Consider the following 17,089-nt stretch of genomic DNA (forward strand, 5'->3'; position numbering starts at 1 on the left):
ACATCCATGAAAACAGAGCTAAAATAATTAAAATAACTAAAATATTTATCTCAATGTGCTTTGTGTTCAGTGTGTGGTTTTAACATACCGAGTTCCTGTATTTCCCTCAGTATTCTGTCCAACTTCGGTAACTCAGTCCTCCACGTCACAAAGGATTCCCACATCGCCCTCCGGGCCCGGGAGCCTTTGCCCATCACCAAACTGAGGAAGAGTCTGGAACTCTCTGCCCGGTTTCCCTTCGCTGTCAGTTCAGTGACTTTCTATAAAAGGAAACAATGAATTTATTGTGGAGCAGACAGACAGGCATGCAGAATGTACAGGAAAATATCTGTTCATGGCCCCGGTAGCTTCAGAACAGATGCAGTCACTGGGCTGCTGCCTCATCCTCCCTGGGTTCAGTCATTAACAGAGAAACAGTAACTGAAGGAAATTCTCAATCAATATTGTGAAAGAATAAGGATTCACTGACATCCTGCAGTAGATGCAATGTGATTAAATTCCTCAGTCTGTCAATGTGCAGCATTACATCAACAAGATGTGACAACAAGAACTGAAGAGAGGGGAGAGAGAGAGCAAAAACAAATGGATAGTGGCTGACAAAAGTTTATAGTTGGGTGCTTAAATCAAAAGATAAATATTGAATCGAAAGGATACGCAGGTAGGTGAAAGTGTTGGGTCGAAGCTGCTGTCATTAAAAATGAAAAGTCCTGAGAAAGAGGTGATATCGGATTGGACGATGTAGATGTTAAGAAACTGCATAAGTAAAATGACCCTGATGATACAGGCCTGTTAGCAGTAGCCAGGATGTGAGCTACAAATTACAACAGGAGAGGGAAGAGGTATGCAAAAAGGGGAATGTGAAAATAGTCATGGGGAATTTCAATATGCAGGTAGCTTTGGAGAATCTGGTCAGTGAATCCTGAGTGAGGAAATTTATAGAATGCCTATGAGATGGCTTTTTAGAGAAGCCTATGGTTGATCCCACGATAGGACAGACGGATTTGGATTTGGTGTTGTGTATTGAGCCAGATTTGATTGGGGAGCTTCAGGTAAATAATCCCTTAAGAGGCAGTGATCATAAAATAGCAAAACTCACACTGCAGTTTGAGAGGGAGAAGGTAAAGTCAGATGGATCAGTGCGACAGTTGGATAAAGGAATTACAGAGACATAGGAGAAGACCTGGGCAAAAATATATTCGAACATGACTAACAGGGACAATGGCAGAGCGGGAATGGCTGAAGTTTCTCGGAGCAATTAAGAAGGCTCAGGACAAGTGATCACAAAGATGAAGAATTATTCTAAAGGGAGGATGATCAACCATGGCTGACAAGATAGTCAAAGCAGCACGAAAGCAAAGGAGAGGGGACATAATATTACAAAGTATAGTAGAAAGCTGGAGGACTGGGATGCTTTCACAAACCAACAGAAGGCAATTAAAAAGCCGTAAGTAGAGAAAATATGTAAAATGAAGGTAAGCTAGCGAATAACGTAAAATAGCTCACCAAGAGGTCCGTCTGATATATGAAGAGTGAAGGAGAGGAAAGTGGATTTTGGGCCACTGGAAAATGACAGTGGAGAGGTACTGTCAGGGGACAAAGAAATGACAAAAGGTATTAGTAAGTATTTTGCGTCAGTCTTCACTGTAAAAAATACACTAGAACGTGCCAGATATTTGAGAATGTCAAGTGGCAGAAGTGAGTGTGCTTGCCATTATTAAGGAGAAGGCACTCGGGAAGCTGAAAGTTCTGAAGGTAGATGAGTCAGTTAAGTTCAGTTCAGTTTCTGTTTATTGTCATTTAGAAACCACAGAAGCAATGCAGTTAAAAAATGAGACAACGTTTCCCCAGAATGATATCACAAAAGCATATGACAAAACAGACTACACCAGAAAATTTACATAACGTTTTGTAATCCCCAAATCCATAGTCCAGAGAGGCTGCTGCGTATTAATGTCGCGCTACTGTCTTAGCGCGTTCCCCGGAAAGGAGCTCCAAATACACCAGACAAAACAAGACTACCCAGACACACCAAGTCAGGAGACCAACTCTACCACCCAACAAACCAAAAACTAAAGCTACAAGACCTGATCAACTGCACTCGATTGCTTCTGAAAAAGGAGGCTGAAGAGATTGTGGAGACATTAGTGATGATCACTCAAGAATCACGAGATTCTGGAATGGTTCCGGAGGACCGATCATATTAAACTATAGGCCATTTAGTCTGATCAGCGTTTGGGAAGACGTCAGCAGTCGATAATTGAGGATAATGTTTCGGGGTATTTGGACGCACATGATAAGAAAAAGGCCAACATCCATGGAAGGGAATCTTGTCTGACAGAACTGTTGGAATTTTTTGAGAGAACAGCATGCTGGGTCGACAACGGAAAGTCAGTGCAAGTTGTTCACTTGGACTTCCCGAGGACCTTTAACCAGGTACCGCACATGACGCCGTTTAACAAGACAGGGAGCGGCAGTATGACAAGAGAGACACTAGCATTGATAGAGGATCCATGATTTTCTCCAGACAGATTTTGACTGACTGTCAGGAAGCACAGAATGGAACAAATGGGGCTTTTTCTTGTTGGATGTTGGTGACCAGTGGTGTTCTGCAGTGGTTGGTTTTGGGAGAATTCCTTTTTCCGTTATGTCAATGATTTGAAGGCTTTATGGACAAGATTGCGCACGTTACGAAGATATGGGGAAAGACAGGAAGCGTTGAGGAAGCAGGGATTTTGCAGCAGGACATGAATGATGAAAAAATTGACAAATCAGTGACAATTGGAATGTAGTATAGGGAGGTACATGGCCATACACTTTGGCAGAAATAATGAAGACATAGAATATTTTTGAGAGTTCTAAAGAGTCTCAGGAGACCTGGTGCAGGATTCCTTGCAGGTTGAGTTGGTGTTAGGAAAGGCAAAAACAAATGCTAGCGTTCATTTCGAGAGGATTAGAATATAAGAACAAGCACTGGCCAGACCTCACTTGTATATTGTGAACGGTTTTAGTCCCCTGATCAGTGAAAATACGCGATGCATTGTGGAAAGTCCAGAGAGGATTCCAAACGGACAGAACCAGTAATATTAAACCTGATTTTGATGAGAATGATTCCTGGATGCGCCTGTACTGGCTGGAGTGTGGAAGGATGAGGGGAATCTATTTGTAATCTGTGGAATATCGAAAGGCATTGAGAGGATGTGGAGATGATGTTTCAATGTGGGAGAGTCTAGAACCAGACGGAACAACCTCAAAATAGAGGGACGTCCATTTAGAACAGAGATGAGGAGATTCTTTAGCCGAGGAGTAGTGAATCTGTCGAATCCATTGGCACTGACAGCTGCGGAGACCAGGTCATTGGGTATATTTAAAACAGAGGTTGGTACCTTCTTGATTAGTCTGGTCAGCAAAGTTCACTGGGAGAAGGCAGGAGAATAGAGTTGAGAGGGATAGTAAATCACCCATGACGTAATGGCGGAGTAGGAAGATGGGCCTAATGGCCTACTTGTGTTCCGATACCTTATGGTCTTATGATGTGTAAAGACAACAGAAAGTTAAGGAATGTCAGTGCGGCCGTCTTTTGATGGAGATCGCTACTGCCTGGCACTCGTGCTGCAAAATGGTGATCACTTCCTGAATGCAGGCATGGGCTTCCTCATTTACTGAGGAATTATGAATTAAACATTGAACCGTCCTCAAGCAACATCTTTCTCTCTCTCTATCTCTGGCTATCCATCCCATAGGATGATGATGGTTCCTTTCAGTCAGTTAGTGGGGTGGTACCCCACTCCTCAGAAAGGAACCGTGGGCGTGAGTGGATTTTAGGTGAGTAGGGCGTTTTACCGGTCCAGATCCACCCTCTCGACTCCCCTCCTGGATCCGAAGCCTGCCTGGGTCCAAGACGGCTGGGGGAAGTTCTGTTGCAGTGAATGGCCAGACCAAGCTTCGATGCGAGGGATGCCCTTTCCGGGCTTGTTTTCTAGTTGGCCGTTGACCCTGACAGAGGGGTCATCCGCCCTTTGACAGGTCTTGTTTTTCGTCCTGCAGGGTGTCTAGCCACCCTCCTCACCAGGCCAGCATGGTGGGGGAGCTGGTTTAGTCACCAACCATCCGACCATGCGACAGGTAGTACTGGGTTACATGGTACCGGCAGCACTCAGACAAGTGGTCTGACCAGAACATACACTGATGATGGAATTAAGGTAGTCGAGGATGCAACTGAACATGGATGGGCTTAGGACATTGCTCTGAGAAACAAGAGGAATGATGTCCCGGGTTTGTATCATTGATCTCCCAGAACAGTTACCAGTAGGGAATTGGAAAGTTTTTCCATAACACGAATAATGGAAAATAATTACGGAACAAATCAGCATAATTCCCTGATGGTCCACTGCACTGTAAAATAATCCCTCAGTTTCACTGCTACCATGTCTGAGGAGTTACAGTTGTGAAAGAGATTTAAAAGTTTACCAGTAAAGCAGGCGTCTCCAGATGATGAATTTTAGATGATATTTACAGATGACTGCTCTTGTCTTTGGATAATGCCTGTCTGATTTTTTACATACAGCGCCGATGAATCCCAACGAGAACAGAGTCACTCACGGGTGTAACACACTTGATTTTCTAATACCACTCATGGCTGAGTAGGTCAGATCTAGTACAGGACAATCACTGTTTGTGAATTCCAAGGAGAGTGACCTGAAATGGGATGTCCCTGTCTCTCATTAGTTAGATATTCAGCAAGTTAACAGAATTCTTTTTTCATTTTTTCCCTTCCCTTTCAGGTAAACCTATTGATCTTCTTTTTTAAGGACAACCTGTTGATTGCTGAGATCATGAGACATCAGCTAGTCAGCAGATTAATGTTTTGTGCTTTCTTCTTCCCTTTTAGGTCAAACTATTGACTTTTGCGGTCATGAGATATCGGCTTTGTGCGTGATCTTTCACGACTAACCTATCTTAGAGATTTTCGAGGAAGTTGCCAGGAAATTTGCTATGGCCAAGTTTGTGGATATTGTCTACATGGATGTGAGCACGGTATTTGACAAGTTCCCTCATAGCATCTCGGTTAAGAAGTTTCAGTTGCTCAGCATCCGAGATGAGGTAGTAAACTGGATTAGACACTGGCTTTTTGGAGGAATCCAGAGTGTGGCTACAGACTGCTGCATTTCTGATTGGCGCCTGTAACTCGTGTAGTGTCACGGGGATCGGTACTGTGTCTGTTGTTGTTTGTCATCTATATCAATGATCTGGATGAAATTATGGTTAACAGAATCAGCAAATTTGCGGATGGCACCAACATTGGGATGGTGCAGTGGACAAAGAGCTTGCAAGAGCTAACAAGAGCTTACGCTTGCAAGAACTACAAGAGCTTGCAGTGAGATCTAGACCAACTGGAGAATGGGCTTAAAAGGGGACGATGCAACATAATGCAGACAAATTGCACTTTGGAAGGACCAAGCAGGGTAGATCTTACACAGCGACCGGTACGGCACTGAAAAGTGTGGTAGAACAGAGTGATCTGGGAATACAGGTCCATAAGTCATTGAAAGTGATGGCAAATGTGCTCAAGTTGTGGATCTGAAAGAAAGTTTCTTAGCGCATTAACCTTCATAAATGAAAATATCGTGTACAGTAGATGGGATATGATGTTGCATAAGACGTTGGTGAGGCCTAATTTGGATATTATGTGCAGTTCTGCTCACCTACCTACAGGGCAGCTGGAAATAAGTTTGAAAGAGTACACAAACAAAAACAAGGATGTTGTCAGGACTAGAAGACCTAAGTTATAAGAAAAGAGTGACCGGGATAGGACTTTATTCATTGGAACGTGGAAGATTGAGGAGAGGTTTGAGAGAAGTTTACACAATTACATGGGGTATAGACAGGATACATGCAGCAACATTTTGTACTGCGGTAAAGATATATTATAACAAGAGGTTATCAGTAAAGGGTGAAAGGTGAAAAGTTCAGGGGGTACAAAGGTGAAACTTGTTGACTCAGAGGGTGCTAAGATTGTGAAACTAGCTAGCACCGCAAGCAGTACAAGCGGTTAAAAAAAGTCTGGATAGATCAATGCATGATGAGGGTATAAAGCGCCATGGCCTGGTGATGGTCAATGGGAATACATAGTTAAGTAGTCCAGCATGGAAATAGATGGACCAACAGGCCTGATTCTATGCTGTTCTTTTCTATGACTATGACAAGTAAGCCACACGTTGTTTGGGAACTCACGGAGCCAAGACCGGATGTGGTTAGCAGGTTTCCTTCTGTCAAGGACAGAAGTGAAGCCGGCTGTCTCAGTTTACAATCTGTCAGTTTAATACTCATCCTGGATTAATGAGATGAGGTGAATCTGCCCGACAGTGCAGACAAGATTTGAAATCAGTTTCAGACTGAATGCCTGTTCGAAGTCCCGATATATATAACCATATAACAATTACAGCACGGAAACAGGCCATCTCGGCCCTTCTAGTCCGTGCCGAACGCTTACACCCACCTAGTCCCACGGGCCCGCACTCAGCCCATAACCCTCCATTCCTTTCCTGTCCATATACCTACCCAATTTTACTTTAAATGACAATACCGAACCTGCCTCTACCACTTCTACCTGAAGCTCATTCCACACAGCTACCACTCTCTGAGTAAAGAAATTTCCCATCGTGTTACCCTTAAACATTTGCCCCCTAATTCTCAAATTATGTCCTCTTGTTTCAAACTCCCCAACTCTCAATGGAAAAAGCCTATCCACGTCATCTCGATCTATCACCCTCATAATTTTAAATACCTCTATTAAGTCCCCCCTTAACCTTCTACGCTCCAAAGAATAAAAACCTAACTTGTTCAGCCTTTCCCTGTAAGTTATGTGCTGAAACCCAGGTAACATTCTAGTAAATCTTCTCTGTACTCTCTCTATTATGTTCATACCTTTCCTAACATTCGGTGACCAGAACTGTACACAATACTCCAAATTCGGCCTTACCAATGCCTTGTACAATTTTAACATTACATCCCAACTCCTATACTCAATGTTCTGATTTATAAAGACCAGCATACCAAAAGCTTTCTTCACCACCCTATCGACATGAGATTCCACCTTCTGGGAGCTATGCACCATTATTCCTAGATCACTCTGTTCTACTGCATTCTTCAATGCCCTACCATTTACAATGTATGTCCTATTTGGATTATTCCTACCAAAATGTAGCACCCCACACTTATCAGCATTAAACTCCGTCTGCCATCTTTCAGCCCACTCTTCTAACTGGCCTAAATCTCTCTGCAAGCTTTGAAAACCTACTTCATTATCCACAACGCCACCTACCTTAGTATCATCTGCATACTTACTAATCCAATTTACCACCCCATCATCCAGATCATTAATGTATATGACAAACAACATTGGACCCTATACAGATCCCTGAGGCACACCACTTGTCACCGGCCTCCAACCTGACAAACAGTTATTCACCACTACTCTCTGGCATCTCCCATCTAGCCACTGTTGAATCCATTTTACTACTTCAATATTAATACACAACGATTGAACCTTCCTAACTAACCTTCCGTGCGGAACCTTGTCAAAGGCCTTACTGAAGTCCATATAGAGAGCATCCACTGCTTGACCCTCGCAAACTTTCCACATAACCTCTTCAGAATATTCAATAAGATTTGTCAAACAACCTTCCACGTACAAATCTATGCTGACTATTACTAATCAGACCATGTCTATCTAGATAATTATATATACCATCTTAAGAATACTTTCCATTAATTTACCTACCACTGACGTCAAACTGACAGGCCTATAATTGCTAGGTTTACTCTCAGAACCCTTTTTAAACAATGGAACCACATGAGCAATGCGCCAATCCTCTGGCACCATCCAGGTTTCTAATGACATTTGAAATATTTCTGTCCGAGCCCCTGCTATTTCTACAGTAACTTCCTTCAAGGTCCAAGGGAATATCCTGTCAGGATCCGGAGATTTATCCACTTTTATATTCCTAAAAAGTGTCAGTACTTCCTCCTCTTTAATTGTCATAGTTTCCATTACTTGCCGCTGCTGCTGTCATATCACACTGATAAATACAGCAGGTGGGAGATAAAAAGTTGAGGCCGACCCTGTAGTTCCCAGTGCTCCCCACCTTAACAGCTGAAACCATATCTGCGAGAGACAGGTCAGAAATAAAAGTCTCCATTGCCAGGTAGGACGCCAAGAACGTGAAGATTAATTTTGGTCACTATTCCCAGCAGTTCTGTGACAATACACAAACTACACTCACCTCATTCTCTTCTCTACTGAAATGTCCCTCCTTTGTCAACATCCAACCGAGTCTTTCAACCTTTTCTTCAATTGCTTGTTTGAGTCTATCTCTATAGAACTTTGTCAGTTGGTACAGTCGATATTCCTCCCCCTCTGCTAAGAGGTCAGGGATTGTCAACTCTGGCTCTGTGAATATAAAAAGGAAAATGTAGGCTTGAACTCAAATATTTTTCGTTTCCACCGCTCTCACCAAACTCAACAAAAAAACATGACTTGAACCTGCCTACAGACACAAAAACAGATTTATTCCCAATCTCCAACTGGCCTTAAAACCTACCAAACAATGTTCTAGGCATTACGTTCATAGAAGGACCAGATTTGATGCACACCAGTCCATCCCTCAACCGACCCACTCACCTATTTCAATTTTGGATCGGCAATAAATGCTGGGCCTGTCGGTAATATTCGCTTCCCAGAGATACTCTCTCCATCCTGGCAAATACATTTCCCTTAATTCACATCCTGGAAATATTCTCTTATCTGGACAACTGCCTTTCCTCCAATGCACATCCCGTAAATCCTCAGAGCAGGTAGTACACTTCCTGTAGTGGGGTAACGGGTACCCCACTACACCACATGTACCACACCCACACATTCCCCCTCTCTCTGACCAACCCTCCAACAAGGAATCGCATTTACCCTCCTCCCTGCCACATTCTGCAAACACATCACCCTCATATTTCACTCACTGGCTCCGTGTTGGGGACTTGACAATTCCGTGTTCAATGAGCTTCCGGGCTGACAGGCAGTCGCCTCACTTGTGCTGGTTCCAGGGTCCTGATCAGTGTCTCTGATGTCACTGACTCTGGGATGACAGGCAGTCGCCTCACTTGTGCTGCCTCCATGGTCCTGATTGGTGTCTCTGGGCTGCATTTGCTCCACTTCCGCTGCGGCCGTACTGCATTCTGGGACATCGCTCTCAATCTGACCCTGCTTCGGTACCTTGCTTCCTGTGTCCCGATCATCTTTCCCCGATGATCCGCCTTGTAAACACCTCTTCAGTACTTTCCCTACTCGTTTCAATGTCCTACCTGAAATAAGTGATGAATTGCAGTTCATAAGAGTATGATTTAGATCTGAGCAAAACTGATTCAGACTGCAATGGAGCCGTGACTCTGGCTGGCCAGATTTGGAGTGGGACTGTGCTGGTTACTGTGAACCGTACATCCTGCTTGGTGACCATACCGATAAGCCGGTGACTGGACACATTCACTCCCAGTAAAATAACAGGATAGACACAGTAATGCCAATCACATAAATCACAGCAGTTGAATGATGACCACGGGATCTTAATGCATCGGTGTCCGGTGATACTGGGAAATTAAATAAAGATATGACGTCAATCTTACCGGCCTGTAATTTCTCGGATTACTTTTAGATCCTTTTTTAAACAATGGAACAACGTGAGCTATCCTTCAATTCTCCAGCACCTCACCCGTAGATACCGACATTTTAAATTTATCTGCCAGGGCCCATGCAATATCAACACTAGTCTCGTTCAAGATCCGATGGAACACCCTATCAGGTCGTGGGGATTTATCTTCTCTGTTTTCCCTCAAGATAGCAAGCACCTCCTCCTCTTCAATCTGTATAGGTTCCATGACCTCACTACTTGTTTGCCTTATTTCCGTTCACTCAATGCCAGTTTCCTTAGTAAATAGAGATGTAAAAACCATTTTTAAGATCTCCCCTATTTCTTTTGGTTCCATGCATAGCCGACCACTCCGATCTATAAGAGGACCTGTTTTCTTCCTTACTATGCTTTTGCTCTTTATATACCTGTAGAAGCTGTTTGGATTATCCTTCACCTTAACTGCCAACGCAACATCTTGTCATCTTTTAGCCCTGCTGATTTCTTTCTTAAGTATTTTTGTGCACTTTTTATACTCCTCAAGCACCTTATTTGCTCCTTGTTGCCTATACCTGTCATATATCTCTCTCTTCTTCTTTTTCACAGTTCCAATATCGCTCGAGAACCAAGGTTCCTTATTCTTATTCACTTTGCCATTAATCCTGACAGGAACATACAAACTCTGCACTCTCAAAATTTCTCATTTGAAGGCCTCCCACCTACCAGTCACACCCTTGCCAGAGAACAACCTGTCCCAATCCAAGCTTTTAGATCCTTTCTCATTTCTTCAAATTTGGCCTTTTTCCAGTTTAGAACCTCAACCCGAGGACCTGATCGATCTTTATTCATCATCAAGTTGAAACTAATGGTATTATGATCACTGGAACCAAAGTGTTCCCCTACACACACTTCCGTCACCGGCCCAAACTCATTTCCTAATGGGAGATCTAATATTGCATCCTCCCTGGTTGGTACATCTATATATTGATTTAGAAAACTTTCCCGAACACATTTTACAAACTCTAACTCATCTAGACCTTTAACAGCATGGGAGTTGCAATCAATGTGTGGAAAATTAAAATCCCCTACAATCACAACTTTTTGTCTCCCTGCAGTTGGCTGTTATCTCTCCGCAGATTTGCTCCTCCTATTCTCGCTGAATGTTGGCTGGTCTATAATACAACCCCATTAATGTGGTCATTCCTTTCCTGTTTCTCAGCTCCACCCATATGGCTTCGGTAGACAAGCCCTCTAATCTGTCCTGCCTGAACACTGGTGTAACATTTTCCCTGTCTAGCAATGCTACCTCGCCACCATTCATTCCTCTGCCCCTACCACGTTTGAAATATTGGAACTCTGGAACATTAAGCTGCCAGTCTTGCCCCTCCTGTAGCCAAGTTTCACTAATGGCTATAATGTAATTCCACGTGTCAATCCAGGCCCTCAGCTCGTCGGCGTTCGCCACAATACTCCTTGCATTGAAATAGACACACCTCATAAGATCATTACCACCATCAAAGACACTTACTGACTTTGCAGAAACTTTTAACATTATTTATTTTCAACCCCGCTCCACTATCTGCTCTGGAGCTCTGGTTCTATAGAACGGACTTGATTAAGCTGGAATGAATTTAGTGGAGAATGACCAGTATGCCACTGGACTAGGATGTTGGGTTTTCTGTTATGTGGTTCGTCTGGGACTGTTTGCCCTGGATAATTGGAGCTTGAACATCCTACACACGTACATAAAAATAATCAGGGACGTAGTTAGGGTAGATGGTCATAGTCTTTTTCCCGGGGTAGAGGAGTCTAAGACTTGAGGGAAGAAATTTAAAATGGACCGAAGGGGCATTTGTTCACGTGGCGGGTGATGGGTATAAATTACATGCAGCCAGAGGAGGCAGTAAACACAAATAAATTTAAAGAGAGAGGATGTGGGCAGGGAAAAGGATAGAAGAAGTCTATAAGGGAAATTTTGGAAAAGCTGTGGGAAAATTGAGCAAGCACAAAAGACATTTGGATCAGCATTAATTAGCTGGACCGAAGGACCTGTGTCCCAGCTGTAATCTCTGTTTTATTACCCCCGGAATCAGAGTTGAGCACCATCACAATGTCTGCTGGGGACTGAGACATTTGGTCATTGGCCAATCCGGGTTTTCCATCAGAGATCCTGGGAATTTTAAATCCAGTTATCAGATCACCTTATTAGGGAAATATTGAGAACTCACATTCACCATTTGTACACAGCCCAGACATGGATTCGGGTATTAAAACACTGAAGCAAACCGCATATTTATCCAGAATGAGATGTCATCTGATCCTCAGCCATTCACAACTCCGGCAATGTTCTCGGCTCGGCTACAGAAAACAGATTTCGGAAACTCCGCTCATCTCCTTTCCGCAGCAGCCCAGAAAACCAGGAGGGAGTTGATAGCTGCCCTTCCAAAACCAGAAATGCTCGTTTATCACACAATCTCTGAATTCATACCTCTGTCCATTCTGATTGTGACAGTATTGTTGATTGTCGTCGTCTTGTTCACACTTTGGTCCCGGTGAAGAAATGCTCCACCTGCCGGTGATACCCTGAATTACAAACAAGCAGAATATGAGTCAGACAGAGTACGATTACAGTACTTTGCAAATAACAGTATCGCCATCCCCTGTATCAGAGCATCCGTTGGCTTAGGGACAAAACATTCCCTGTTAATATCAACAGTCAATCTCCTTAAAATAGACTCTATAAACAATAAACTCTTTTGGACATTCCTTAAAATAGTGATCTGGTGGGGGTGGAAACAAGAATATAACAGTGTTATGTTGTATAGGTGATTGTTAACTACTACTCTCTGGACAGCTCCCCAATTGCAAAGTGGTTTAAAAAGGATAAAGGATCCTGGGCTGCATAAATAGAAGCACAGGCACAGAGAGAATAGAGGTAGGTACTTTGAAAAAGGCTGGTTCCTCCCACAACTATCACAAAGATAAAGGCTCTCAAGATAGGGCAGAAAGGAGACAGAAAACAATTTTGACGATGAGAAACTTGACACATCCAGACAGCTTACATTTGCTCTGCTCAGAACAGATACGATAATAAAGTAAGCTGGTTAAGATGATTTAAATCTAGAAAATAGATTGGGGAAATATTAAATGGTAGAATTGTAAAGACTTGGGGAGATTGGATGAGGTTGATTTGTAAGAGACCTGAAAATTTAAAAACAAACGAGTTTAGAGTCTGTAATATAATTCCAGATACTCCAGTGAAGGCAGATTCAGTTGTAATTTCCTGTGATGGGCCCATTTCCCTCCTGGCCTCTTCACTCCATCTACACATCCCAACTGCTTCTGGAATTATACAATTGTGCTGCCTCATCCACTTCCTCTGGCTGGTCCCCCCACATAATCACCAGCCTCTACACGAAACCATTGCTTCTCGAGTTGGTTTTTCAATCGATTTACCACTCCTCTGCCCATTTAGATCCCCTATAAGCTACGATAATCTTCACCGTGAACACCATCCACTAATTTTGTGCCATCTGCGAACTTACTGGTCAAGCCTTGTACATTCACATACAAATGTTTGTAGGATAGTAACTGTTCTGGAACCTGGTGTTGCGTGTCCTGAGGCTCCTGTACCTTCTAGCTGATGGCAGCGGTGAGAAAAGTGCATTGCTGGGCGGTGAGGATCTTTGATGATGGATGCTGTTGTTCTACGGCAACATTTCATGTAGATAAACTCAATATTTGGGAGACCTTTACCCGTGACATACTGGACCAAATCCAGTACCTTTTGAAGTATTTTCTGCTCAAAAGCATTGGTGTTCCCCGACCAGTCCGTAATGCAGCCAATCAGCAGACTTTACACCACACATCTGCAGAGCTTTGCCAACGTTTTTGATGACATTCCGAATCTCTACATACTCCTGAGGAAGTAGAGGCACTGTCGTACTGTCTTCGCAATTATATTTATATGATGGGTCTGGGACAGGACCGCGGAGAGTGAGACCCAAGAATTTAAAGTTACTGACCCCCTCCAACTCTGATTCTCCAATGATTACTGGCTCAAGGACCTCGGGCTTCCCTCTCCTGAATTCTACAATCAGTTTCTTGGTCTTATTGATATTGAGGTTGTTGTTATTACTCCACTCAGCCAGGTTTTCAGTCTCCCTCCTGTATGATTATTCACCACCCCTTTTGATAGAGCGCACAACAGAGGCGTCATCAGCAAACTTATATATGGTGGTGGAGCTGTACTTAGCCACACAGTCACAGGTGTAAAGCGAGTAGAACATGGGGCTCGAGTACACATCCCTGTGGTGTTCCTGTGCTGATGGAGATTGTGGAGGAGATGTTTTTGACAATCTGTACTGAGTGGGGTCGACAAGTGAAGAAATCCAGGATCCAATTGCACAAGGATGTATTGAGGTCAGGTCTTGGAGTTTGCTGAATAGTTTTGAGGGGATGGTGGTTTTAAAGGTACTCTGATAATTTTTACTTTGAACTTCCTCAGCGTCCCGTATGAGGCAAATGACATCGAGCTGCAGCTCCATTTCCTTAACGCATTCTCTTTTCACGACGTCACTTGTCTCTTTCACTGAGGGACAGTGATCAGACAATTAAAAAAACAAAACATGCAGCACTCCTCCTTGGGCTGTTACTGAACAGTGGCTCACCAAAGATAACCAAAAAAGCAAACAACAAAGCTCTACATCATGTACTGTGAGTTTCATTATGAGCAAGAGTAACGCGGCAACATTCTATAATAATGAAATTGAAGTTGTATTGGCTCCTTTTACCCTGCCTCACGCTGCACTTAATTCAACCTGTGCTGGTGATGCTTCCCCCAGTTCACTGCCCCAGGGGCGAGGGACCTCTCCCAATCCCGACCCCGCAGACGATCCCAACACAGAATGGAAAGGAAACTGCCGCCCATCCAGGAACTGTGAGCATGCGCAATGACTGTTGCACCATCAGTGCGGGGGATGGCGGGGCTGAAATGAAACCTACAGATGTTGCAGATCTGCGGTAAAATGAGAGGGGGACACAGGGTCCTGTGACTGGTGGAGGGTCTCCCGTGACAATAAACCGGATCCTCATTTTAATTGTGTGGAAATATCAGATAGACTGGAAATTCGGGAGGGAGGGTTAATTGAAGTGTACACATTTCTGAGTAGCTCAGAAAAATAGAAAAGACTAAATTCTCACACAAATGGGTAATATACCCAGAAACACAGGCTGCATTTCGGCAGGTTGGAAGAGTGGAATGGAGTCAGGAGAAATATATTCCCCACCTGCAACGGAAGGACATGTCAGATGTAGATTCACTGCCTTGTCCAAACGGCCGAAAGATGGGTGTGGTCCCAGCATCACCGCCTCATCCCCACCCCTCCCGAGGAGCAGAATAACAGGGGCTGAGCGTTAGCTCATCCAAGGCGGTTTGGTATGAAGTTCCCACAACCCGGACTGACCCCGGCAGTTTCCGTCCAGGAAGCGGGGCGAAGGCCGCCAGTTCGATTGAGATAACGGGTCTCTCTGCACTGCATCAGACCTCCTCACTCGGGACTGGTCTCAATACTCACCGATGGGAAAGATATGTCTTCACCCCGCAGTCAGTGATCCATCCCGCGGCTCCCCGCCCAGGGGACTTTTCCCGACCCTGAAACCTATTCAACAAAGAATACAAAGGAAAACACCGCCCATCCGGGAATGCGAGCATGCGCAATGTGATCAATGTGTCATCAGAGGGGACGACTCTCCAGGGTGATCTGCTTTGGGATGGAGTGGCTGCAGTCAGTGCAGAGTCTCGTTGTTTAGGATTTTCATAAACAACAGTTTTATTGATGTTAACTGGAATTGCCAACAGGGAAAACACAGATTGCATCAGGTAACAGAACACCTCCCGTACACAGTCTTGTCTCCTGGGAAACTAAACACTTCCACAATGTCGACCTTAGGTATCCCTTCCTCTAAAAGCGACTGAATCATTCAGATCGCTGATCACTGAGAGCAATTATGGTTTGTTGGTCATTAAAGTTCGCCCTGGGTGGTTTGGATGGAGTTGATGTGGAGTTCGGGGTGTCACAGTGAAAGAACCGGACAGCCAAACGCTCTGACCTAGTGACCTGCGGCCATGGATGGTGCCGCAGTGAACCTCCTGCAGAGCGCAGGCGCGGTGCCGACTCCAGCTGTCGCCGACGGGACTCCTGTACGAGCGGCGGTGAGGAAGGGGCTGATCTCGGCTTTGAGTAAATAGAGGGTGAGTTGCAGTGGGAAATGTCCGGTTTCGAGCTCTTCCCAACAGCCAGAGGCTCCAGGCTCTCCAGTCTTTCAGTTCTGGTTTTGCGCCTCAGCCGGGATTGTGGAATCAGTTAGATGCGGGTCCCCTTGCTGGGAGGGTGGACCTGCGTGAAGAGGTGCAGTCTATATGTGCAAATGTGGGCTGAATGCTGGGAAGGATTTGGAGCGATTGGCACAGTAGAGGGAGGGTGGGATATTGAGCGTTATCGGACGCAGTTATTGGACGTGGAGGACGGACATGGGGCAAATTAAGTGGTAAACTAGGGAGGATCTGATCCATTGGATCTGACAGGATACGTCAGGAAGCAACAATCTTCTCTTCATATTAATTAATTACTGTCTACTCTTGCTGTTAACATTGTGTTTGTTACAGAGTCCCAGAACCTACAAAGTCTCAGTCTACAAATCTCTGGTGAGACCGCACTTAGAGTATTGTGTTCAATTCTGGTCACCTCATTATAGAAAGGATGTGGAAGCTATGGAGAGGGTGCAGAGGAGATTTACCAGGATGTTGCCTGGATTGGAGAACATGTCATATGAAGCAACGTTAGCAGAGCTGGACTTTTCTCTTTGGAGCGTAGAAGAATGAGAGGGGACTTGATAGAGGTCTACAAGATTATGAGAGGCATAGATAGGGCCGATAGTCAGTACTTGTTTCCCAGGGTACCAATAGCAAATACCAGAGGGCATAGGTACAAATTAAGGGAGGGAAGTTTAGCGGGGACATCAGGCGTAAGTTCTTTACACAGAGGGTTGTGAGTGCCTGGAATGACTTGCCAGGGATGCTGGTGGAGGTTAAAACATTCGGGGTAATTAAGATCCTCTTGGACAGGCACATGGATGAAAGAAAAATGGAGAGTTATGGGGTAGTGTGGGGGTTAGTACCTTTTTTTAATGATTATATGGGTCGGCACAACATAGAGGGCTGAAGTGCCTGTACTGTGCCGTACTGTTCTATGGTTCTACCCTAGACAGCCATCACCGTCATGGGCTGCGAGTACAGATTGGGAATGGAGAGAGGGTTCAGTGACCTCTGCATAAGAGAAGGACATGGGTTCGTACAGCCTCCTGTGAGATATAAATGTTCTCACAGTGGGATCAGAACTGGTGGCATATCTGGA

The 17,089-nt window shown here is 44.4% G+C and overlaps 1 protein-coding gene across 1 annotated transcript in view; it reads right to left on the reverse strand.

Moving 5' to 3' along the window:
• Positions 1-15,656, reverse strand: part of LOC140720816 (NACHT, LRR and PYD domains-containing protein 3-like) — a 34,545-nt gene extending 18,889 nt beyond the window's left edge. Inside the window, exons 1-6 of the mRNA XM_073035658.1 lie at positions 15,577-15,656; positions 15,251-15,334; positions 12,163-12,257; positions 9,013-9,354; positions 8,283-8,449; positions 89-260 (exon numbers count right to left, since the gene is read on the reverse strand). Coding sequence (XP_072891759.1) covers positions 89-260; positions 8,283-8,449; positions 9,013-9,354; positions 12,163-12,257; positions 15,251-15,334; positions 15,577-15,656 — 940 coding nt within the window. The remainder of the gene's footprint in view (positions 1-88; positions 261-8,282; positions 8,450-9,012; positions 9,355-12,162; positions 12,258-15,250; positions 15,335-15,576) is intronic.
• Positions 15,657-17,089: the final 1,433 nt, after the last annotated feature.

The sequence above is a fragment of the Hemitrygon akajei genome, unplaced genomic scaffold (genome assembly GCF_048418815.1).
Source record: "Hemitrygon akajei unplaced genomic scaffold, sHemAka1.3 Scf000047, whole genome shotgun sequence".
Classification (NCBI taxonomy): Eukaryota; Metazoa; Chordata; class Chondrichthyes; order Myliobatiformes; family Dasyatidae; genus Hemitrygon; species Hemitrygon akajei.